Genomic DNA, 23791 nt, shown 5'->3' with positions numbered 1-23791 from the left:
ATGTACTCAAGTTAATAAAATAATTAAATTTAAAGATAAGAATAAAAAAAAAACTGAAAAAGCTCTGTAATGAGTATCCTCAAATTTGCTTTAATACCTTTGGCAAGACAAAAAAAAGAGAGGACAACATCAGGATTTTTGTCAGTTGTCTGCCTCATTCACGTTTAGAGCAGAGTGTGTGCAAATCTTATTGTGTAAGATTTTTTTTATTTTTTTTTCATGTTTTATTGGACTTTGACACTGCATCTTGTTTAAATTTATGGTTGCCTTTGTACTCAACCTACTGTTTAGTATCATATTTTCTTTTACAGTTTTAGTAAAACAGTAGTAGTTTGCAAATACAAGAGTTTACATAGGACAAAGATATGTCAGTGTTACCCTTTTAGCAGTGTTTCCTCAAGTACAAATTGACAGATTTTTAAAGAGTCTTCACAAAAAAAAAACTAAGAACTAAATTGTCGTGAGAGAACCTGTGACTTTGATCCTGTAGATCTAATCTAATGTTGCCCTGCCCTCTAGTGGTACATAGGATAACTACAAGAGTTCATGGTAAAAACATAGGATGACCTCAGCAGGGAGTTTGACAAGGAAAAGTGAGAAAAAGTCTGATTTTACTCTTTTACAAAATTTTATATCTTGTATCATTTACTTAATTGTCATTATATAACACCACAAACCTTTGACTTGTAACACCTTATAACAACCATCATTTATAAAGGGGAAATAAGGACAAACAGGAAGTTAAGGCCTTGTCCCTTGTAACTTCCCGGCTGCCCTTTCAGTACCATTTTTATTGTACTATTTTATTGTTTCTGATTGTTTTTCTGTTGTGAAACCCCTTTGTATCTGACCGGAAGTTGTGCTGTACGGAAGTATTTAAGCAACGCACTTCTGTGTTGTCATTTGAGCCAGAAAGCCTTTTTCAAACCGCCCCCTACACACTCCCCCTCCGAACCAGTTAAAATGTTCTCATTAACTTTTATTTTTTGTTTTCAAATGTTTCTGATGTAAGGGAGTATGAAGGGGCAGCACCAAGCATTAAGAGATGGTTGATTTAAATCATTTTAAGCTTTATTGAAAACAGCATTTGACAATAACTTCTGAGAGGTACACATTACAGTTTAGCATGTCCCTAGCTACCATGGCAAGTCTGTCTACAGGTGTGGCACCTCTAAAATGCAAAAAAAAAAAAAAAACTGTTTTATTCATTAACATTATCCAAAATATGTCTGCCATCTGCATAATGTCTGCCTTTCTTGTGAATAAAAGTTATGAATGAATAATGCACTTGAGGTTTTTTTCAGGGCCAGGTCTTTATTTCTTTTCAAGTATCCAGCATTAGCAACATGAAGGAATCCTGCATCATTTCTGTAAAGGTAGTCCTTTAGCATCTGTAAAAATTATTCAAAAGATTTCCAAAATGAGACTAAGATGAAAACGGGGGAAGTTAGAAAATAAATAGCAATGTCAGGGAAAGGTCAGAGATCTGTGACATGTTGAACAAATGATTTCAGAGTTGGGTTTAACAGTTTAGTCAGTCCTTTATTTTATTTATCCAAATATAAGTACATCCACTATTAAGAACTCTTTAAAAAAATTACACGCAGTCTGCCTTTGGTTTATGCCTTTTTTCCCTTTAGAGGTCATAAAACAATAGCTTTTTCTGATTCATAGATTTCATGGCACACCCAACAAGTCAGACAACATACAATGACATTTTTCCTTTTACTCTGAGGTGTACTCATCAAAGCATTGCTCTAATACTCCACACGATACCTTTAAATCCATTCAATCACATTTAACTTGCTTTACATTAGGATAGAAAAATATTCACTTTATGATTTTGCAACCCAAAAGATTAATAAATATACAAAAGTCAGAAAAATATCTTTTCACTTTTAAAAGAGGGGTTGCAAAGAAAACACTGTAAGTCCACACATGGTTATCCCCATCCTGAAATCAGGGCAACATGAGAAATATTTACCAGAACAGCAGAAAACTAGAAACAAATTCATCTGCCACTGTCTTTCATTCAAAGCCCTTTAACATAAGGGAGCTTGTGGTGCATCTTCAGCTGTATTGACCTCACACGGGGGTCCTGGTTTCTTCAAGTCAGTCCAGAAGTCAATCAGTTGCTGTGAGGATTCAAGGATATAGGTGATGACTTTAGAAAATGAGCACCGATTATATTTTGTGTTGTAGGCCTTGAACTGTGAAGGATTAGGCGGCTCTGAGGGTTTAAGTCCAAGCTTTTTCATGCACATTCCAATATAAGCATCCTCTATATTAAAGGGTTTGATTGACTTTGATATCTCCAAAAATTTCTCCGGAAGATCATTGGACAAGACGTATCCCATGCCTAGAGTGTAGGTTGGAAACTTTGGATCTGGGTACATCTCCTCAGGGACATACCATTTGGATGGCTTCCAGCGCACAACTGGACAGTTTGACATTAGCATCCCAGTTAGATAGTTCTGCTTAGGGATGCCTGGCTTCTTTAGCATGATCACAAGGTTATCAATATTCAGGAACATATCTGAGTCAATCTTCATGGCATAGGCTGCAGAAGGGCAGCGTGTGGCCAACCAGTCCATGATCACCATAGTTTTGATGGTCAGATTTTTGTAACTGTCTCTGAAGTCACTCTGGATCAGGTCATGGTGCTTCTTATTCTCTTGTTTGAGCTTCTCCTGCAGCTGCTCCACATTACCCCCAATGGATCCTAACATGAACATGGTAAGTACCACCTCACCCCGAATCCGGGTCTTGTTCCCCCAAGTCTGCCTGATTGCATTTCGAGCTGCCAAGTTATTTGGTGCCACAGGAACCATCAAAACCAGGAAAGGGGTCTGGTTCTTGCACACCTCTTTGTTGTCCATAATAAAATGGTAGTTGCGTGCGTAGGCTTGGTGATACTGAGTACCTGGTGGGGCTGCAGTGGATGCTACAGTAGGTGCTACAATAGGTGGATGAGTAGGGGCTACAGTAGTTGGATGAGTAGGGGCTACAGTAGTTGGATGAGTAGGGGCTACAGTAGTTGGATGAGTAGGGGCTACAGTAGGTGGATGAGTAGGGGCTACAGTAGGTGGATGAGTAGGGGCTACAGTAGGTGGATGAGTAGGGGCTACAGTAGTTGGAAGAGTAGGGGCTACAGTAGTTGGAGCATTAGTTGTTCCATTGATTTCTTTGGGTGAAGCTGGGAGATAAGACTGAGGAACATGAAAGTCTCTGGTCTGATTGAACAACTTCTGGTAGTGTTTGTAGAGGGGGGAGCTATCCCAACATGACAGACTGTCAAACAGAGTGAAACACAGGGTGCAGAGCAGCAAACAAAACAAGAGGTAAAACTTGAACCAGGAGAGAAATGCAGGCTTCCTACAACACAGGCTCTTTCCAAGATGTCTGCAAACACAAGAAAGGCAGAATTAGAACAAGACCACACTAGAAGATAAAAAGAGGATACATTTTCATCTACCAGGTGGAATGCTGTTGGCTACAAAACATTTGTTTTTGCACATGCCTATTTCAATTTCAGCAAACCAATTAAAATTTAGGACAAAATATCAAACATCTATACAATATGTTGCTGTCCTTACCCATGCCTTTAGATAATAAGACTTCACTGACTTCAGTTCCACTCAGTTACCCGATTCTTTATTAATTCTTTCACCAATCCCTCCTGTGAATTTTATGTGTACAGAAAGTTGGCTTTTCAGTTTTTCTCTGTCACCAATATTTTATTGAGATGAAAAAATGACATGACACTTTAAGTAATTGATGCTGTGCATCAGCAAAGGTTTTAACATGTTGGTGGCGTTGCCCCCTTTGAATGATATTGCAGGGTTGCACAAATTGCACTTTTTGTTGCCACTTCTTGGTTAAGTGAAGCCATGCTTTCAATCTCTTTGGTTCTCTCCATCATTGTCTTGGAAAATAGGCTAAAGCATATGCCCTGCTCATGATAATATATAACTGGATGCTAAACAATCATAACAGCTCTAATGAAAAATGAAAAAAAAACCAAGTTATTTTAACAAGACATGAGCATTTGATCAATATTTTATACATCTTGTCTCACTTGACCCCTTAAATAAAACTCTTACAGCCATGTATTAGTACATGAGCCAAGACCCCAAAATTGACCCCCGACAATCGAACGGGTGGGCCATTTCTAATCTGTATTTTTGACTTGCTACATGTCTGTAGTTTACAGTTGGGCATGATAGCCTTTGCAGACTGGTAGCTTAGTGATGGTTATCATGCATTGAATATTTAGACTCCTTATAGCAGAAATCTGAGAACTGCGTATAATACATGTTTGGTATTATAGGGCTTGGTGACTTTTGTAAATCACTCAGGCTGCCTGAATCAACCCAATGTGTTCTAAACATGTGACAGAACTTAAAAAAGGCATTATTGGTTGCTCAGATCATATATGTGGGAAGTTATAACCATCTTTCTTTAAATTATGCATAGGTGGAAATAAGAATTTAATTTTTCTATTCACATCAGAGACACTAGGTAATATTGACATTCTTTTAGGCACCAGATTTGAAATCTCACAGGTCTCAGCTTTCATTAGTTGCCAGATTCATGCATGTAGCTCTTATAATTTTGGAGCGATACTATTCAAACAACTATCGACTATCAAGCTCACTCCTCACTTTCAGAGTCAGTCAGGTCTGCATCTGTGATCAAGATTTCATTTCGAGGCAGTGTTACAGCTGCTGTCCTGTAAATGAAGCCGTAAATGTAAGCTCCCGGAGTGCCAGTGCATGAGCAATGGCCTGAAATGCACTAACATGTGCAACTTGCAAATATGCGACAATCAACCCCAAGAGGATGACCATGAAATCTTGATCACAGATGCAGACCTGACTGACTCTGAAAGTGAGGAGTGAGCTTGATAGTCGATAGTTGTTTGAATAATACATGTTTGAATTGTCATCTGTATTATCTAATATACTGTATACTGTTCTTTGTTCCAAGTATTGCTTCAAAAGTAAAAATGTTCAAGATGTGTTTCGTGAGTATGTTGTAAGTGTATTGTAATTTTCATCAAGTTCAGAAACGTGCATCATGTATGGGATTGTTATGATCTGATTATATTCTATGGACATCCTGCCTAAACAACATACACATCTTCAAATGAGTATCTCTCCAAAATTATAAGAGCTACATGCATGAGTCTGGCAACTAATGAAAGCTGAGACCTGTGAGATTTCAAATCTGGTGCCTTAAAGAATGTCAATATTACCTAGTGTCTCTGATGTGAATAGAAACATAGAAGAAAAATTAAATTCTTATTTCCGCCTATGCATGATTTAAAGAAAGATGGTTATAACTGCCCAAATATATGATCTGAGCAACCAATAATGCATTTTTTTTAAGTTCTGTCACATGTTTAGAACATATTGGGTTGATTTATGCAGCCTGAGTGGTTCACAAAAGTCACCAAGCCCCATATTGCCAAACATGTACCAAACACAGTTCTCAGATTTCTGCTATAAGGAGTCTAAATATTCAACGCATGATAACCATCACTAAGCTACCAGTCTGCAAAGGCTATCATGCCAATAAATAATGTGGACATATATATAGGAAGAAGAAAATGGCAACTAGAAATGGCCCACCCTGTCGATTGTGATTGGTGGTCTGGCTCATGGACTACAGTTTATTTAGGACTTGAATTTGACAAGCAAATCAATAAATTAGTCAAAATTTGTTTCATGCAGCTCAACACAATTTCCAAAATCAAACTCTACCAGGAGAAAGTTATCCACATATTTTTCCTGCATTGATTGTTGCAACTCTTTTTACTTTGGTATCAACCAGTTTGTTTACACTTAACTGTGTGTGGAGAGCAATATAAATAAAGTTTATTTTGAAAAGGGATTTTAAAATAGCTATGTCACACAGACAATAAGACCCCCCACTACTTAGAATTCCCAATTGTGAAGATACACCTGTGAATATCCAAAATAGAGGCTATGTGGCTATATAAAAGGATTTTCCAGTTTATTGCTGAATATAGCCTATCTGTCTATCCAATGAACCTTAACAAAATATCACTGAAATATTTTGAAAATGAATCAAGCAATTTATCTTTCGGTCATTACCCCTAGCCCAATGGATAAAACCATCAGACATAGGTTACAATAAATAAGAACTTGCGATCTGGGCCTATTTTCATGGTTCTTCTTGTGGACTTTTTTGTATTTTCATCGTAACGCAAGAGATTGAATCCAGAGACTCGTGATGACCAGGTGGGGTCTGCTGCTATCAGGTCAGATGGTCAGGCAAATTAAGTTTCTACACCTGCTGCTCAACACCTGCAGCAACACTGAGAAAACAACCAGAGGCGAGAAATCTTACTGATGTGCAGCAGGGATTCCTTTCACCTCGGCGGAAAACAACCCAACCACTCTCCTGGATCCCAGCGAAGACGCGGACAGCATGGACAGAAGGAGGCCGACCCCCGCCTTCAGAGCGCGCCTGAAGCGAAGCCGAGTTATCAGGGTCAGTACGCGGGAAGGGACGGCAACGAGGCCCGCGGGCCGGACAGCGTGATCCGCGGAGACTTTGAGAAGTGGCATCTTGGAGTGACAGTGGTCAAAAATAAAAACAGTTGGAGAAGTTTGGCTGGCATCGGGAGTTAAGCGGTATCTGTCACAGCTCAAACCGAGCAGGTGTTTCGGTGTGCGCTAATTACGCACCACGTGAGGAAAGATGGATACACATGACAGCAGGCGGAGGACGCGAAGGCGTGGGCGGGGGTCAGAAACGGTATCAGAAGTAACTACTATATCGGACAAAAAAATGCATCTTAAGTGTCGTGAAAAGCCGACGATTGCGGATTGTTTTTTTTTTCAGCGGTCGACTTTTACATCTAGTATTCAAATTGTTTTGCAGCATCAATCGGAGGAATAAATGCCCTAAATAGATTTAGTATTTCGAATTGTGTCACAAAAGAAAGAAATATTTCAGATATTCCTTCGGTAGATTTTTGTTAATTTTCTCTAACATTTTTTTTTTCGTCTCCCCTGTCCCTACTTTCTTCCATGTGCTGTCTTTTAAGTAATGGTCTAAGCCTTCCCAAAAGGCCTATAAGGGCACTGGCTTCCTGTTATGGTTACAAGCACCATTAGCTCCACCTCCTTCCTATATAAGCAGGTATACACTTCATAATTGCAGACAAGAGTTTGTACACACAGAGATGAACACGTTCTGGTAAGATTCAGTGTAGTGGGCCTAGGCAAACACAGGGAGACAAATGAGTAAATAGTGTGAAAAGAAGCTTCAGTTCAGGCAGTTTTAATGTTGTCCCATTTATAAGATGCTGTTGACAAACATTGTCATTTTGTATGTTTAATCTTTGTTACATACTTTTAAAATTGAAGTCCATCAGCTGAAAATCAGCCTTTGCCTGAAATATTAAATAAAAGAGAAAACCCTGATACAAATGAACTAATTGAAAATGTTTTCAGTTACTTTTGTTTTTTGGGTTTGTATTTGTTTTCCAATTAATCTAATGTAAGGGAGTATGAAGGTGCAGCACCAAGCACTAAGGGATGGTTGATTTACACATTTTTAAGTTTTACTGCCGACGGTGTTTGGCAGTGATAACTTCTGAGAGCCCCACATTGACACTGTAGCATGTCGCTAGATGCTATGTCAAGTCTGTCTACAGGTGTGGCACCTCTAAAATGCAAAAAAAAACAAACTCTTTATTTCATTAATATCATCCAAAACATGTCTGCCATCTGCAGACATCTGCAAACCTAACCCTCTCTTGTGAATAAAAAATATTTGAACTTATTTTTTTGATTAATAATTAAGGTTATTTTCAGGGCCAGGTTTTTTTTTTCCTTTCAGATATCCAGCAGTCGCAACATGAAGGGATCCTGCATCATATCTGTAAAGGTGGTGCCTTTGATGTAAAATTAAAAAAATATTCAAAAGTTTCCCAAATGAAACTTAGATGATAAGGAGGAAAGTTAGAAAATAAATAGCAATGTCAGGGAAAAGTCAGAGATCTGTGTCGTGTTGAACAAATGATTTCAGAGTTGGGTTTAACAGTTTAGTCAGTCCTTTATTTTATTTATCCAAATGTAAGTACATCCACTATGAAGAACTCTTTTCAAAAAATTTACACGCAGTCTGCCTTTTTTCCCTTTAGAGGTCATAAAACAACTTTTTCTGATTCATAGATTTCATGGCACACCCAACAAGTCAGACAACATACAATGACATTTTTCCTTTTACTCTGAGGTGTACTCATCAAAGCATTGCTCTAATACTCCACACGATACCTTCACATCCATTTATTCACATTTAACTTGCTTTACATTAGGATAGAAAAATATTAACTTTATGATTTTGCAACCCAAAAGATTAATAAATATACAAAAGTCAGAAAAATATCTTTTCACTTTTTACAGCACGGTTGTAAAGAAAACACTGTAAGTCCACACACGATTATCCCCATCCTGAAATCAGGGCAACATGAGAAATATTTACCAGAACAGCAGAAAACTAGAAACAAATTCATCTGCCACTGTCCTACTCCTCTTAGTGCATTTTCAGCTGGTTTTGACCTCACACGGGGGTCCTGGTTTCTTCAAATCAGTCCAGAAGTTTATCAGTTGCTGTGAGGATCCGAGGATATAGGTGATGACTTTAGAGAATGAGCACCGATTATATTTTGTGTTGTAGGCCTTGAACTGTGAAGGATTAGGCGGCTCTGAGGGTTTAAGTCCAAGCTTTTTCATGCACATTCCAATATAAGCATCCTCTATATTAAAGGGTTTGATTGACTTTGATATCTCCAAAAGTTTCTCCGGAAGATCATTGGACAAGACGTATCCCATGCCTAGAGTGTAGGTTGGAAACTTTGGATCTGGGTACATCTCCTCAGGGACATACCATTTGGATGGCTTCCAGCGCACAACTGGACGGTTCCACATCAGCATCCCAGTTAGATAGTTCTGCTTAGGGATGCCTGGCTTCTTTAGCATGATCACAAGGTTATCAATATTCAGGAACATATCTGAGTCAATCTTCATGGCATAGGCTGCAGAAGGGCAGCGAGTGGCCAACCAGTCCATGATCACCATAGTTTTGATGGTCAGATTTTTGTAACTGTCCCTGAAGTCACTCTGGATCAGGTCATGGTGCTTCTTATTCTCTTGTTTGAGCTTCTCCTGCAGCTGCTCCACATTACCCCCGATGGATCCTAGCATGAACATGGTAAGTACCACCTCACCCTGAATCCGGGTCTTGTTCCCCCAAGTCTGCCTGATTGCATTTCGAGCTGCCAAGTTATTTGGTGCCACAGGAACCATCAAAACCAGGAAAGGGGTCTGGTTCTTGCACACCTCTTTGTTGTCCATAATAAAATGGTAGTTGCGTGCGTAGGCTTGGTGATACTGAATCCCTGGTGGGGCTACAGTGGATGCTACAGTAGTTGGAAGAGTAGGGGCTACAGTAGGTGGAGCATTAGTTGTTCCAGTGATTTCTTTGGGTGAAGCTGGGAGATAAGACTGAGGAACATAAAAGTCTCTGGTCTGATTGAACAACTTCTGGTAGTGTTTGTAGAGGGGGGAGCTATCCCAACATGACAGACTGTCAAACAGAGTGAAACACAAGGTGAAGAGCAGCAAACAAAACAGGAGGTAAAACTTGAACCAGGAGAGAAATGCAGGCTTTCTGCAACACAGGCTCTTTCCAAGATGTCTGCAAACACAAGAAAGGCAGAATTAGAACAAGACCACACTAGAAGATAAAAAGAGGATGCATTTTCATGTGCCAGGTGGAATGCTGTTGGCTACAAAACATTTGTTTTTCCACATGCCTATTTCAATTTCAGTAAACCAATTGAATGTTAGGACAAAATATCAAACATGGATACAATATGTTGCTGTCCTAACCCATGCCTATAGACAATGATTAGACTTCACTGATACCAATGCTGTTTTCAATTCCACTCAGTTACCCGATTCTTTATCAATTCTTTCATCAATCCCTCCTGTGAATTTTCTGTGTACGGAAAGTTGGCTTTACAGTTTTTCTCTGTCACCAACATTTTATTGAGATGAAAAAATGACATGACACTTTAAGTAATTGATGCTGTGCAAGACACCCCCCCCCCCCCCCCCCCCCAAAAAAAAAAAAAAAAAAAAAAAAAAAAAACTACTTTGAATTCCTAATTGTTAAGATACACCTGTAAATATTATAATAAGAGGATTTTCCAGTTTATTGCTGAAATATTTTGAAAATGAATCAAGCAATTTATCATACAGTTGTTGCTCCTAGCCCAATGGATAAAACCATCAGACATAGGTTACAATAAATAAGAACTTGCGATCTGGGCCTATTTTCATGGTTCTTAAACTTTTAGTTGACTTTTTTTTATTTGAAACGCAAGAGGTTGAATCCAGAGACTCGTGATGACCAGGTGGGATCTGGTGCTGTCAGGTCAGATGGTCAGGCAAATCAAGTTTCTACACCTGCCGCTCAACACCTGCAGCAACACTGAGAAAACAACCAGAGGCGAGAAGTCTTACTGATGTGCAGCAGGGATTCCCTTCACCTCGGCGGAAAACAACCCAACCACTCTCCTGGATCCCAGCAAAGGCGCGGACAGCATGGACAGAAGGAGGCCGACCCCCGCCTTCAGAGCGCGCTTGAAGCGAAGCCGAGTTATCAGGGTCAGTACGCGGGAAGGGACGGCAACGAGGCCCGCGGGCCGGACAGCGTGATCCGCGGAGACTTTGAGAAGTGGCATTGTGGAGTGACAGTTATCAATAATAAAACAGTTGGAGAAGTTTGGCTGGCATTGTTGGAGGGAGTTAAGCGGTATCTGTCACAGCTCAAACCGAGCAGGTGTTTCGGTGTGCGCTAATTACGCACCACGTGAGGAAAGATGGATACACATGACAGCAGGCGGAGGATTTTTTTTTTATTTTTTATTTTGCAGCATCAATTGAAGGAATGAATGCACTAAATAACTTTTTCGTCATTTCGAATTGTGTCTCAAAAGAAAGAAATATTTCAGATATTCCTTCAGTAGATTTTTGTTAATTTTCCCTAACATTTTTTTCCGTATCCCCTGTCCCTACTTTCTTCCATGTGCTGTCTTTTAAGTAAAGGCCTAAAAGCTTTCCCAAATGCTTTAGAATAAATTGGTAAACTCTAAGCTTACATTTACATGAAGGAAACGTGTGTCTTCTGATCAAAGCTGCCGCTCAGTACACCATCTTGAGAGGGCCCTTTTGCACATATATTATGCCCAGGCTTGGCTGAGGGGCTGGGGGGGAGAGACATTCTGGTCAAGCAAGTTCCTTCTATTCTTGTGTCATGACAATGGCTGGCTAAACCTGTCAAAAGTTGTTAGCAAAGATATGCTGAGTACGGATGCCGAACCTGCCCAACCTGGTGCCTTCGATGTTTCCGATGCTTGGCGTGTTGAGTTTCGGGGGCTTTTAAAACAGCACCTCTCAATTACTATGATACTCAAGCTATCATCTGCCCACAGACAAACTTCTGATTTACTCATTGTATAGATCCAAAGTTCACTTTTTTTGAATCCTGTCTTTATTTATTTTCCCCCTCGGAGATCAATAAAGGTATTCTAACTTCTGACTTCTTATCATCATGCTGTTTACAAGATCTTTTGTATGAAACATGAGACAGTTTCCGTTGTTCTACGTCCATTGTTCAGACTGTGAGGTGTAGACAGTGACCAGCTCGGCTGTTTGTCTCAGGCAGAGTGAAGGTGGAGGTGGTGTTTTTGGCAAACGAATAAATGATTATTTGTCTGGGTAAAGCGTATGGATCACATAGACTACAATCAGGTAAACCACAAGCTTGCTTTGAATATTAAATTTGCCGAGCAGGTGAACCGATCGATGTGTGTTTTACACACCTGATAATTAAGGGGAGTTAAAATGTTATTCCAACAGGTTTTTATTTGAATGCGAAATCTTTTTTTCTCCACTGAAGTTGCTGCTGCAGTGAAACATGCACCTGCTGTTATTCTGCTTTGGGAAATTCTGATTATCTTGTAAAAACCCCATCGGTGATATATTACTTCTTCATGATTCGTCGCATTTTTGTATCTGCTTACGAAGGTAATAAGGTAATAATAATGTAAGTATACCTTTTCAGCCCAGTCACTTCCATAGCTGTAGCGTCTCTTCTTTCCTGGACTTCTTCACCTTCACTGCGCTCCAGCCATGAATTGGACTTGATACAGAGGCTTTAACTTTCCACCTGGATCCCTTTACTCCTTAACTCCTCACCACTGACTTCTGCTTAGAAATGAGCTAGAGGACTTACTTATTAGCATTCTAAGGAGAGAGGTGTGTGGTGTGTCTGTGGGGGGTGGGGGGTGGGGGTGGAGTAGGCGAAACAACCACAGTTATCAAGTTCAGAGGAGGGGACATATTTTTGCTTATGTTAATGTGGCACTGTGATGTAGATTAGAACATGAAAAAAGTTGCCTTCATTTTATTTTTATTAATTAAGACCGTTCTTTATATAACTACTGTTTGTCTATTCGGCTATAATAGATTCATACGTCTTTCAGCAGGAGGCGCTCGGTACCTTATGCATCAGTAGCTGAGGCCCGGTATAGAAGACAGTCTGCACGTGATGACGTAGGCTGTTTTCCAAACCGTCTACTACACTAGTATATATATCTGACGGAAACGCTTGTATAATATAATCCATGTTAGTCTAAAAAGTGAATTAGTGGTTGATATGGGCTAATGCATTTGTCAAAGTAAACACCTCGTTTAAGACAAGATTTACTGGTGTTTCTTCACATTATTTCACTTCTATCTCACAGACCGTTTAATGTTACTATTGTATTGTAGTTACATTGCTGACCCATTCATTCAGTAGATGTTGGTAATTCACCAAAACCTGTCACCTGCATAGACAAACAGCATTAGCGCCATGCATTGGCTCATAAAAGTAGTTCAAGATTGGTTGTGCATGGCGATCTCGGTAATAAACCAGAGAACTATTTCACATCTGGGATTTGGAATGACATAAGCTACCTGCTGAATGTTGCTCATACCAGCTGTAAATGCATGAGTTTATTGCCAGAACCCATGTAAAACAAAGTGAATATATAGCGCTGAGAGTTAGAGTGTTAGCTAATGAGTGTTGAGCTAAGCTTCGTGTTGGACCGAGCTAAGAGCACATGTGGTCTTTTACAGATGTTGATTCTGTTATGAAGCAGTAAGGAAAGTATGTATTTTCCACATTTGTATTCTTTGGTAAGAGCTACACTTGGTGTTTTCCTATGTATTCAGATACAGTGTATTTAAATACTTTATGTTAAGTTCATTGAAGGGAGTGTTTAAACACAATGGTTGGGAAGGACTATAACAATTTCATTTTGATTTCATGAAAGTACTTATTCATGGCCTGAGACATGTCAGGTGATTTTGTCCTTTTCTAAAGTGATGTAGGTGACAAAACTGTAAAAATGATAAGACAGGAATGTCAGTATGTGATGAAGCAGTTTACAGATCATCAGTTTATAATGCTCCTGTTAACTTGTATTTCTGCGTTTGCAGCTTTTGCAGTTCCAGTGAAAATAAAGCGCACGCAAGTTGAGTTGGCCCATTGTTTTCTGCAGTGTAACATTAGAAAGGAAATAGAAAAACTATTCCGCATGACAAAGCCTTAGTGCTGGCAATGATATTGGCCATACTTGCATTGGCTGTTCACATCCCTTTTGTGGCCTGTATCAGATTCTTGTGTGATCAGGTCACAGTCCAGAACTCACCTGCATCCAACAAAGAGCAATGGCAAAGACAACATGCACAGCACAGTGTTTCCAAAAAAGTCTTGTATAAAACAAGCATGGTTACAGTGTTTGTACTGATGTGTGGCAGGTGTCATCAGCTGAGTGAGCAGATGTCAGTAAAAAGAGAGAACAAAAGCAAGCAAATCAACATCTTACTGATGGCTTTACAGAGGAGTGTGTGAATGGACAGTCAGAGGAGAAAATTAGGGAGGGACATGTCACTGGTTTGAAGGACTTGTGTTACTTTAATAACACAGTGTCATGAAGTCTATGAGGTCAAGCTGAAGCTAATCAACTGCCCCGTTTTAAGGCCAGTATTGAATGTCAATTGTCATGGAAATTTTAAAGTTCACTGTATTAATGATTTGTATCACAGAAGAAGTGACTACTTCTGCTGACATCTGAGGGATAACATTGATTAACAGAATGAGAAAGTGTCAGATTTCCAGCTTCATAGGCCTTGCATAACCTGAAAAAAGTCATACTTGAGTTATGAAGAAATGTGATGATCTCCCTATTAAGAATGTTTCTGTTTTTTGTTTTCCCAGGTTTGTATAGCCCTGTGACCTGTTAGATAATGCAATAAAAGGTGTTCGCCTTTATGGCATTATCTAATTATACAATCAAGGGCAGAGTACTGTATTGCAAACAGCTTAAATGAGCAGCTAGAGTATTTGTTTAAAAGAAAGGCAAATTTAGAGACATAATGAGAGCATGTCATTATGTGACCGGAGATAAATATGTAAGCTCTACTTTGATAACGAATATTAAGCTCAATGGGCCTGATTCAGCTTGGCTTAGCTTAAAGGGGCTGTGAGGAGTTTAAAAGTGATCTTGAAAAAGTCCCCCTTCTAGATATATGCCCAGTCGTAATCCACACTTTAAAATGACACTCTCAGCAACAATATAGATTATTTCAAAATGCTACTTCTAAGCGTCTTGATGTGGTCATGCAAGACTGGATTGATTTACGTTCTCTATGACAACACCACGTTGGCTGACAAAGTTTTGGAGCGAGAAGAGGGATGTGTGTTTTTCTCTGCTTGAAAACGATTTTTGTGATTTCTGTAGTGATGGTGGACACAGGAGCCCAATGGTCAAACAGAAAGAGGACAGAAAAACTACTGTAAGAACTGACAGTTTGCCTGTTGCCATGTTAGCCTATGGATACATGATAGCACCAGGCTGATAGTAATGCTGCGTATAGCCAGCTATTGATATACGTTATAAACTTATGTTTGCTTGTTGTCATGTTTCAAACAACAGTGCTACTTAACTGGACTGATAAATACCTTTACCTTGTCCCATTGTATCCAGTAAAAAGTTGTCTTGAGCAAAGAAAGTTTGTTCCAAAACAAATACATGGTTGGTTAAAAGTCAGGTCTTTACGATAGTGTGCATGGCGCTTTGGGCCAGAAGGTGGCGAGGCAGTCCAATTAAAACAGGTCCTCCTCAGAGTATCTTTAAAACAAAAATGTGAAAAACATTTAGTCAGACAACCTGAGAAGAATCTAAGTGGCAGTCTCCAATCTGAAATATGAATCTGATATTGAAAACTGCAGTGCTTTCATCCATTCAAAAATGGAAGTGTTCTACCTCTTTGAAAACTGAAAACTGAAAACTGGACAAAGTCAACATGTCCATACAACTGCTGCCAACAATTGGCTTAAAAACTGCTTCAGAAACAAGCCAGTGACATCATGGAGATGATGTCCATGTATTGTACTGTCTATGGTAGTTTTGAGTGTGTACTTGAATGGCACACACTGTCTTTATATCTTAGCTCTGTGATAGGATAGCAACATGTCCAGGGTGTTATCCACCTCTTGCCCAATTACAGTTTCTACAGGTGTTCTGCCCCACCCTGGAAAAAGCTGACAAAGGACACAGTTAAACTCTCAACATCCAATGTTTGGCACGATAATGTGTGAGTTCTTTACTTTCATGGCTTTCCCTTTGATTATTCATTCAGGAGATCTCAGATGTCTATATATTTTTTGCCAAACCACATCCTTCTGACTTATTACGCAAATTTACCTGCAGACAAAGCTGGACAGCTGTCTGTCAGGGAGATACAATGAACCAGGAAACTCAGGCACCTTAACTAATGTTTTATTTAAATAGAAACCCTAGCCAACAGGTGTCTTTGTCCTGATAAGGCTGCAGTTGAAGACTTTGAGCACTTGGCTGTATACAAAGAGTCATTCAGTCATAAATTCACAATTATCACAAAAAATAAAGAAAGAATACAACCAGCGTGAAATGCATGATTACTTGCGGAAAATGGAGAAATACTATTGTAAATTGGTGCTGCTAAATTCAGCTGGTTCTTCTGTACATGTTAACTGGTTGAAATTAGGTCATTAAAAAGGTCTTTTTAAAAACATTTCTTGTATATGCTCTTCACTGTAAATTGAATTTTGTTGACAGAGATAAAATACAAAGAGCTAATATTAACTTTGAGTTTGGTAAGTAGTATGTCTAAGCATGAGGTTTCAGGAGAGAAAAAAAATCATAACAGCTGTTATAGTTTTAAACATGTGGCAAATGGTTTGTTGTACTGTTATACTGTAATACAGAAATACAGACTAATCAAACAAAAAAAGTTTTCTGCCCTGGTTTTGCAGAACTGGAACATCAACCCCCTACTCGTGACTCAAGACAGAAAAGCGAAGAATGTGGTCGGTTGGGTCCTCATGTATCAGGCATTTGTAACTCTGAAGGTTTTTTTTTTTTTGTAAACCAGCACAAAGAATGTCAGTTAGCTGGTCTTCGAGTAGTGTCTGGTTTCTTTTCTTCTCAGCAGCATTACGAGCCTTTCTAGCTGTCATATCTTCATGACAGGCTTTTTGTATCCCCATCAGCACTTCGACAGGACCGAAAGCAAACCATAACTCAACATTTTCACCATTTCCCAAGGTCAAATAATCATATTAATGATCATGATTCATAATGATATACACTATTCATAAATCACTTTTTAAAATACTTTCTTTATGAATAATAAAAGCTAAATAAAAGAGACAGCTTAACAACGATAAGAACATCATCACCAGGTAAAGCAGTGATGGAATGGAGTTTGAATGTAGAAAGTTCAGGGCAGTCTCAAAAATGGTTTTTGTAACTATGTAAACTAAACTAAGAGAATAAAAAATAAATTCATTAACAAAACGCAACAAAATTAAGAAAACTACAAGAACACTCACATAAAAGAGACACAAGAAAAAAGAAGAAGTTACAGAGAAGGGAGGAAACTGGGCCTGAGTCATAAATGGTATACTTTATGAACTTACAGTAAATATTTTGAGTGCACAAGTGGGTTCACACTGACAATATAGAAAAGGTAGTGCACTTTGATTTTTTTCACCTTTATTTAAGCAGGAAGTCTCATTGAGATGAGAAAGTGAAAATCTCTTTTACAGGAGAGATCTGGCCAAGGTAGCAGCCAATCCCAACGTATTAGGATTCAACAAATATAATAAAAACAACAAAACAACTCAACCTTTACACCCCTTCCTGCACCCCTTTCTGCACCCTTCTTTCCTCAGTCACAAACCTACTTCTAAGTGCCCGGGCCTAAGGACAGTCAGTAGGTTTTCCTGACCGTCCCTAGGACCAAGCTCGTAACCTGGGGGGACAGAGCCTTCTCTGTCACTGCCCCCTTTGGAACTCACTCCCACAACACCTCCATGATACAGCTGACCCCTCTGCCTTCAAGACAAAACTCAAAACTCACCTATTCCACACCTCTTTTAACTTAAATTAACAAACATCGATCTTGTTCTTTATTATTATGATTATTAGAACCAATATAATTACAACTACAATTAGAAGAGGGTCCTCTCCCTTCCAGCGAGGACTCTAATAACTTGTCCAGCTGGTTTAACCACATAGTCACACACTGTAAACGAACACCAGACCATAACTGAGGGAAGACACACATTTTTTTATGAATTTTCTTTTTTATTGACAGAGTCATTGTTCTTGTCACCAACATTGGCGATGTTAATAGATAGATCATAAAGTGTTGCAGTGGCCCTGATGTGCAAATCACATCTATTGTCGAGTTACCCATTTTCAGTTTTTGAGCATGTAATGCAAAGTACATTTATACACTTTGTGTAAATATTTTTCATATACTGTTATATATTTCCATTGAAACACAAGGCACTTAGACACCACTGAAATACTGATTAGGATAAATCAAAGTGCAAACAAGAGTACAAGATAAATCAACACAGGAACAGGCCTCACATGGCCGTTGTCAAACATTCACACTTAAAAAACATAAAAGAAATATTCTATTGACAGTTTGGTTTCTGGTAGTGTACCGTTCTGTATTTTAGGTATCATCTCAAGCAAATGTGTACTTTTTCTTGTCTAATACACACCTTTGTCTGTTTCTCTAGAAATGCAGTCCTCAGTTGGTCTTGTTTAAAGGGCAGAGCAGACCCTGGTTGGATCATTGTCTTGAATAATTAAAAGAGCAATATTGATGAAATGAAGTCAACCTTGAACTTGTATTCAGTCTCGTCAACAGTTCTTTTTCTTGCAACTTTAGAAAATTACATGGTCAGACATGGAGCTGGTCTAGGCAGAGCTGTTTATCACACATTGTAGTGTCATAACTGTCCAACACTGTTCCTCAATGAGTTTGTAAGCATGTAGTTGCTAGAAGCAGTAATAAGATTACTTTATGACCAGAAAAATCAAAGCAATAACCCTGTCATAATTTCTTCTCATAATGTGTGGCATCAGGCTCAGATGTAGTATGGAGATGTGGATAGATGTGATTTGGACATGGAAAGGTCCAAACATTACCTTCATTTGATGATATAATCAGTTTCAATACCATAATTATTTCCCCTGTCACATAAATCCAAGCATCACTTCAGAAAATTTCCCCTGGATACCATCTGGTCCAGTCATTTGAAGAAGTCAACTTAGATGATACAGTCATTTAAAGTTGAAACCATTGTTACACAAGCATCAAAGGGAAAAATACTGATGTACCACAGAGGAGGTCTACATAACATTTAATTACTGTGTTTAGACTGTACTCCTAGCACCCCGTGATCCTGCTTTACTCCATACTTTTTAAGTACAAAATGGATTCTTGAAAGCTGTCTATGGGGATTGTCACACAAAAATATTACAAAATGATGAGTGCATCTGCTTTTTCATGTCCCTGGTCAGTAAATCTAACACAGGTGATTGTCCGCTGTAAAAAATTTCAGCCAAGCTGCTGATAAGGAGGCGTTACAAAGGAAACATAATTCACCTGTCCACCCAAGTGATGCAGAACTGTTCACTGTAGTATCAAGCCATGCAGACATCAGAGGTATCCCAAAATCCATATCTATAATTCATTCTACAATTTTTCACCACAAGCCAGCTCACGAACTCACTAACACCAACTTGAACAAGACTTTGATGAGCAGGATTGTTTTTGGTTCTGTAAGTGCTTCGATGCACCAGTGAGGGGGCTGTGATTGGACAACAGGTGTGATTTGATGAACGCCATTGGTGTTCGGTGGGCTAGGGGCTGTGACAGACCTGATCTAGGACCAGTATAGTGTCAAAAAGTGGTTACAGAGAAGTACTGTCAAAGCACAGAGTGTCCATAAAGTCTCTTTACACTTTAAAAGATACATTACGAATGCAATTGATGAGATATGGTAACCCAATACTGTGTTTACTAGTACTTGGTGGCAATCAAAGTTTTTAATCACATTGTATTTGTATATTTCAGGTATCCTGTTGATTAAAGAGGTTCTGCTAAATGAAGCCCTAAAAATGGCTACTTCTCAGGAAAAGGCACACTGTGTGTCATGGTTTGTTGAAAAAAAAAACTGACTCACAGACTTGGTGAAACTAAAGAACTCAGTATGAAAGGTATCCACTGTCAAGCTCATCAGTTCATGCATGGCACAAGTGGTCTACTGAGAACATCAGAGGAAAACAATGATCATGTAGGACAAGCCTTTCAGTATTCTCCTACAAAAATCAGTTCTCCTATAAATTAGTTTAAACCTAAAATATCTACTCCTCATTTTGTAACAATTTCCGAAGAAGTATTTGTTCTTGTTTTTGAAGTATCTTTAATTGCAAAAAGACTTTTTGGAAACTAGAGCACCTCTGCAAATAGAGGGTAGTTGGAAACCATGGCTTATGTTCCAGTAGTTTAAGGTAACTTGACAATTTTTATTAAGTTTTAACAACTCAAATTTTGGGGGTTTAGCAAAGCCAGTAGAGTTTGTTCTCTGAGGGATGTTAACCTCAGGGCCATTCTTTGTATAGATGTAAGTATCTTTAAGTCATTAGAGCAGTGGCTTAAATGAGTCAACTAATTACTAACATTTCCAGGGGCAATTAAATACCATAAAAATGTATAATTCCAAACAGGGAGGTTAAGGACACTCCTTGCATTTAAGATTTAAAAATCTATCTTTAAATTATATTACCAAAGATTGAGGCTTTTATTCTAAAATGATGTAAGAATGTATTCCAAGATAAAATATATATATATGTATATAAAATGAGATCTGCATGGTTTGATACCTGGCACGTTTGGGATGTTTGTTTGCTTGTTTGTTTATTTGTTTGTGTTGACTGACGTGTGAAACAGCTCTTACAAACACCCAAAAGCTTTGTCAAAGTTCTCTCCAATCAACACAAAGACTTCTGTGCATGTGTTCATGTGTCTTCAGCCGTTTCTGAAGCAGGAATGACTGAAGTGCTTTTTATGGCTCTGCAGGTAACAATAACCTTTGATCCCTCTGTTACACACACACACACACACACACACACACACACACACACACACACACACACACACACACACACACACACACTCACCAAACAAACAGCTGTACATTCATGCAGATAGGGACTCACACACTTTGCTGAGTGCACATCTAGCTGACAACAGTTGGTTTAAGCAGAAGGGCCTGTGGAGGAACAACCACCCATGACAAAGGGTCACTTTTTCTGGACCCCACTCTTGCAGACAGATTCAGCACCTCCCCTTCTTCACCTTCCTCCGCCTCCTCTCTGCATCCCATGTCCTTCACTGCCATTCGTCCAAGGCCTCCCAGGGCTCCCAGCCCCAGCATGGATGCAGCTGAAAGTCCATAATGTAACAAAGGAGAGTCAGGGAAGCCCCCTCCTCCCCCTAGAGAGAAGAGCGGTGCCCCATGGTGGCCCAAAGCTCTTGCGTGGCAAAAAGCAGAAAGAGGGAAAGACCCCCCAAGGCCTCCAAGAAGAGCAGCTGCAGCACTGGGAATGATGATGTGGGCCCCCCCTACAGGTGGATGTTCACCTGGGCTCTGGCGCTCAGGGAGGCCCATCCTTGTCCCCAGCCTGTTTGCAGCACCTTGCTCCTGGGCAACAAAATGCCCGTGGGCCTTGATGTGCTTACGCAGTGAGCTTGGATCGGTGTAACGCTTTAGGCAGCCTTGCATCTTGCAGTAGTAAGGCTTGTCCACATAGTGCGTGCGGGTGTGTTTGAAGCGGTCGCTAGAGTTGGAGTAACGTTTGCTGCAACCTTCATAAGGGCAGATGTAGGGTTTTTCTCCTGAAGGAGGGAGCAGAATAAGAGAAACAAAAGAAATTGTTAAAAACAATAAAAAATACAAAAATTAAAGAGAAGCATGAAGAACAAAATGGTCTGGTGCTTCATTTGAGCTGTGTTTACTATCGATATACTAAGCCCAACGATGTATCCTATGCAAATTAGGGTGACAATATTTTATACCAAATTTCTTTAAAGTGAAAGATAAGAAAAAACAGATGATTTTCAAATCTTTCTTTTTGGTCACATACTACCTAATGGAACAGTGGATATCTACAATCCTTTTGAACAAGATAAACTTTCTTATCATCAGAATTTAAAGATAATGCACCAGAAAAGCTCTTGATGTACTGTAAACGTTGACATTTTGTGGCCAAATCACATTTTCTACTCCTTTGAAATCAAATAAAGTTAGAAATATAATACTAAAAAGTCAACGAAACATGCCATTAAGAGCAGTAAAGATAAGGGATAGAAGGGTGCCGTTAGAAAAAGTTTGGCAATAAGAAATTGATCTGCCTGCACATTCAAGCCACATTCTGTAGGGCTGTGTAGTGTTTGAATATATGTAAAACAGCACCAGCTCTACAAGCTCTCTTAAGGACAAAATGCTTCCATAAGAATATGATCATGTTAACCATTTCATCCTCTAAACAAAGCTCCAGTTTTATCCAGCTGAATTAAAACTGCAATTCTTCCTAATGAAGCTCTCAGTATTCTTGCTCTGTGAGGCTCCATCACATTAGCATGTTGCTGACATTTGTAAATTAGTGACGGTCAAATGACTATTTTTTATATATTGTGTGTTAAGATAACCTGTTTGACAAGAGCTGGAGCGGTAATAATAGTGTGGCTAAAAAGTTTCAGTGAATTTCTTAAGTGTAGGAACCAACAATTTCAACAACCCGTTAGCATACCACTCTCGGATAACAGCACAAGCTCACTCCTTTTTTTCATTGAGAGATATATATATTTTTGTTTTTCTTTTCCTTTGGTTCACTTTCTTGCCTTGTTTACTCACCTGTATGTGAGCGGGTGTGTATCTTCAGGTTCTCCAGACGTGAGAAGCTCTTGTTGCAGGTGGGACAGTGGTGAGGCTTCTCATTGGTGTGTGTGCGGATGTGGATCAGCATCTTATACCTATCAAACATAAAAAAGGACCAGTTTGTAAACACAGAGACAACCAGATGTCTCCTGTTTTGCATATTCTGAGGAATGTAGGCGTTGATGTTTGAAGCAGAACCAGTCGTCCAGTCTGACAACACGGCCCTTGCCTCATAAGTGACGCTCTTTTGTCTGATCTGTCTCATCTCCTGACTCAGAGACTGTGGGAACCTTTCTCTGAACTTGCTCTGACAGACTTTGCAGGTAACTCAGTGTTAGTTATACAACCTGAAAACTAGAGGAAACATGGGGTGTTTGCATCTGGTACTTGTCAGTAGTAACTTAATTACCCACAGGAAATTCCAGTCAGCTCCTCTTTTGTTAAGAAAAACAAAAAAAACCTGCCAAATAACTGGAACAGTAGCTAGGGTATCAACTGTTCAGACATGGTTAGCTCTACCATGCATTTAAGCTCATTTTAACAACCTCGAAACAGATGTTGTGTAGGGATGGGAATTGATAAGATTTTGTCAATACCGATGCCCTTATCGATTCTGCTTTTGATCTGATTCTTTATCAATTCCTTAATCAATGCCTGAAGTGAATTTTCTTGGTACAAAAAGGAGCTTTACAGATTTTCTGTGTCAACAACATTTAATTGAGTTTATACTGTAAGTGAATAAAATGTAACTGGTCCCTGAGTCTGGATATTTCTGGGCATAATTACACAGAAACAGGTAAAAATTGCACACAATGTGACATTGATGTACTGTGTTGTAATAATTCAAATAGGCCATCTAGTGTCTCAAAGTGGTAATAGCAATGGTTTAAGTTGTTTGGAAGCGCTACGTAGTTATGAAGTCAGCCATGAGCCTTTCAGTTGCCTGTTAACTTTTGACATTTGAAATTCTCAGTATATTTTACAAAGAGTTGATGTGATATGTTTCTGTGATGAAAGTTGAAATTCTTTTCTGAAGCTGAAGTTATACTGATGTATGCTAACTACTAGCATATCAATGCAGTTTCCCCATATACCTTAGCATCAGGCTTGCGCTATTTTGTTATTGTGGTAAATAAGGTGATTTATACCATTTCGAATGTACTGAGAGGGAGAAAGTACATGTCTTTATGAAGTCCGTTCTTCAGTAAAACTTCAAGCTGAAAATCCTGAATCAGAGTTTTCTTGGGAAACATTATCTAACTGCTAAGCTAAGATAGCTGCAGCAGACTGGTTCGACGTAAGAATTGATAAGGGAATCGTAAAGCACAAAGGCTAACGATATCGATGGATT

The 23791-nt window shown here is 39.1% G+C and overlaps 3 protein-coding genes across 3 annotated transcripts in view; all 3 read right to left on the bottom strand.

The window, feature by feature from the left end:
- Positions 1–1514: 1514 nt before the first annotated feature.
- On the bottom strand, positions 1515–6756 carry LOC141808153 (beta-1,3-galactosyltransferase 5-like). Its single transcript, XM_074694555.1, has 2 exons — positions 6376–6756; positions 1515–3402 (listed from the first exon to the last, which is right to left on the bottom strand). The coding sequence occupies exons 1-2, from the start codon at positions 6594–6596 to the stop codon at positions 2043–2045; spliced, it is 1581 nt and encodes a 526-aa protein (XP_074550656.1). The 5' UTR covers positions 6597–6756; the 3' UTR covers positions 1515–2042.
- A 1332-nt stretch (positions 6757–8088) lies between these two features.
- Positions 8089–10922, bottom strand: LOC141808978 (beta-1,3-galactosyltransferase 5-like). Its single transcript, XM_074695761.1, has 2 exons — positions 10566–10922; positions 8089–9735 (listed from the first exon to the last, which is right to left on the bottom strand). The coding sequence occupies exons 1-2, from the start codon at positions 10784–10786 to the stop codon at positions 8583–8585; spliced, it is 1374 nt and encodes a 457-aa protein (XP_074551862.1). The 5' UTR covers positions 10787–10922; the 3' UTR covers positions 8089–8582.
- A 6526-nt stretch (positions 10923–17448) lies between these two features.
- Positions 17449–23791, bottom strand: part of LOC141799897 (zinc finger protein GLIS2-like) — a 28890-nt gene continuing 22547 nt past the window's right edge. Inside the window, exons 6-7 of the mRNA XM_074682314.1 lie at positions 22417–22535; positions 17449–21398 (exon numbers count right to left, since the gene is read on the bottom strand). Coding sequence (XP_074538415.1) covers positions 20740–21398; positions 22417–22535 — 778 coding nt within the window. The 3' untranslated portion in view covers positions 17449–20739. The remainder of the gene's footprint in view (positions 21399–22416; positions 22536–23791) is intronic.

This window comes from Halichoeres trimaculatus, unplaced genomic scaffold (genome assembly GCF_033239565.1).
Source record: "Halichoeres trimaculatus isolate MK-OKI-2021-1 unplaced genomic scaffold, fHalTri1.1 fHalTri1_scaffold_2, whole genome shotgun sequence".
In the NCBI taxonomy this organism is placed as follows: Eukaryota; Metazoa; Chordata; class Actinopteri; order Labriformes; family Labridae; genus Halichoeres; species Halichoeres trimaculatus.
The sequence above is the reverse complement of the archived record's forward strand: the minus strand, read 5'-3'. Positions and strand labels throughout refer to the sequence as shown.

Coding starts and splice junctions, on each gene's coding strand:
- LOC141808153 (XM_074694555.1), bottom strand. CDS start 6,596: ATGCCACTTCTCAAAGTCTCCGCGGATCACGCTGTCCGGCCCGCGGGC. Junction 3,403..6,375: donor GGAATCCCTGCTGCACATCA/GTAAGATTTCTC, acceptor TTGTGTTTGCAG/ACATCTTGGAAAGAGCCTGT.
- LOC141808978 (XM_074695761.1), bottom strand. CDS start 10,786: ATGCCACTTCTCAAAGTCTCCGCGGATCACGCTGTCCGGCCCGCGGGC. Junction 9,736..10,565: donor GGAATCCCTGCTGCACATCA/GTAAGACTTCTC, acceptor TTGTGTTTGCAG/ACATCTTGGAAAGAGCCTGT.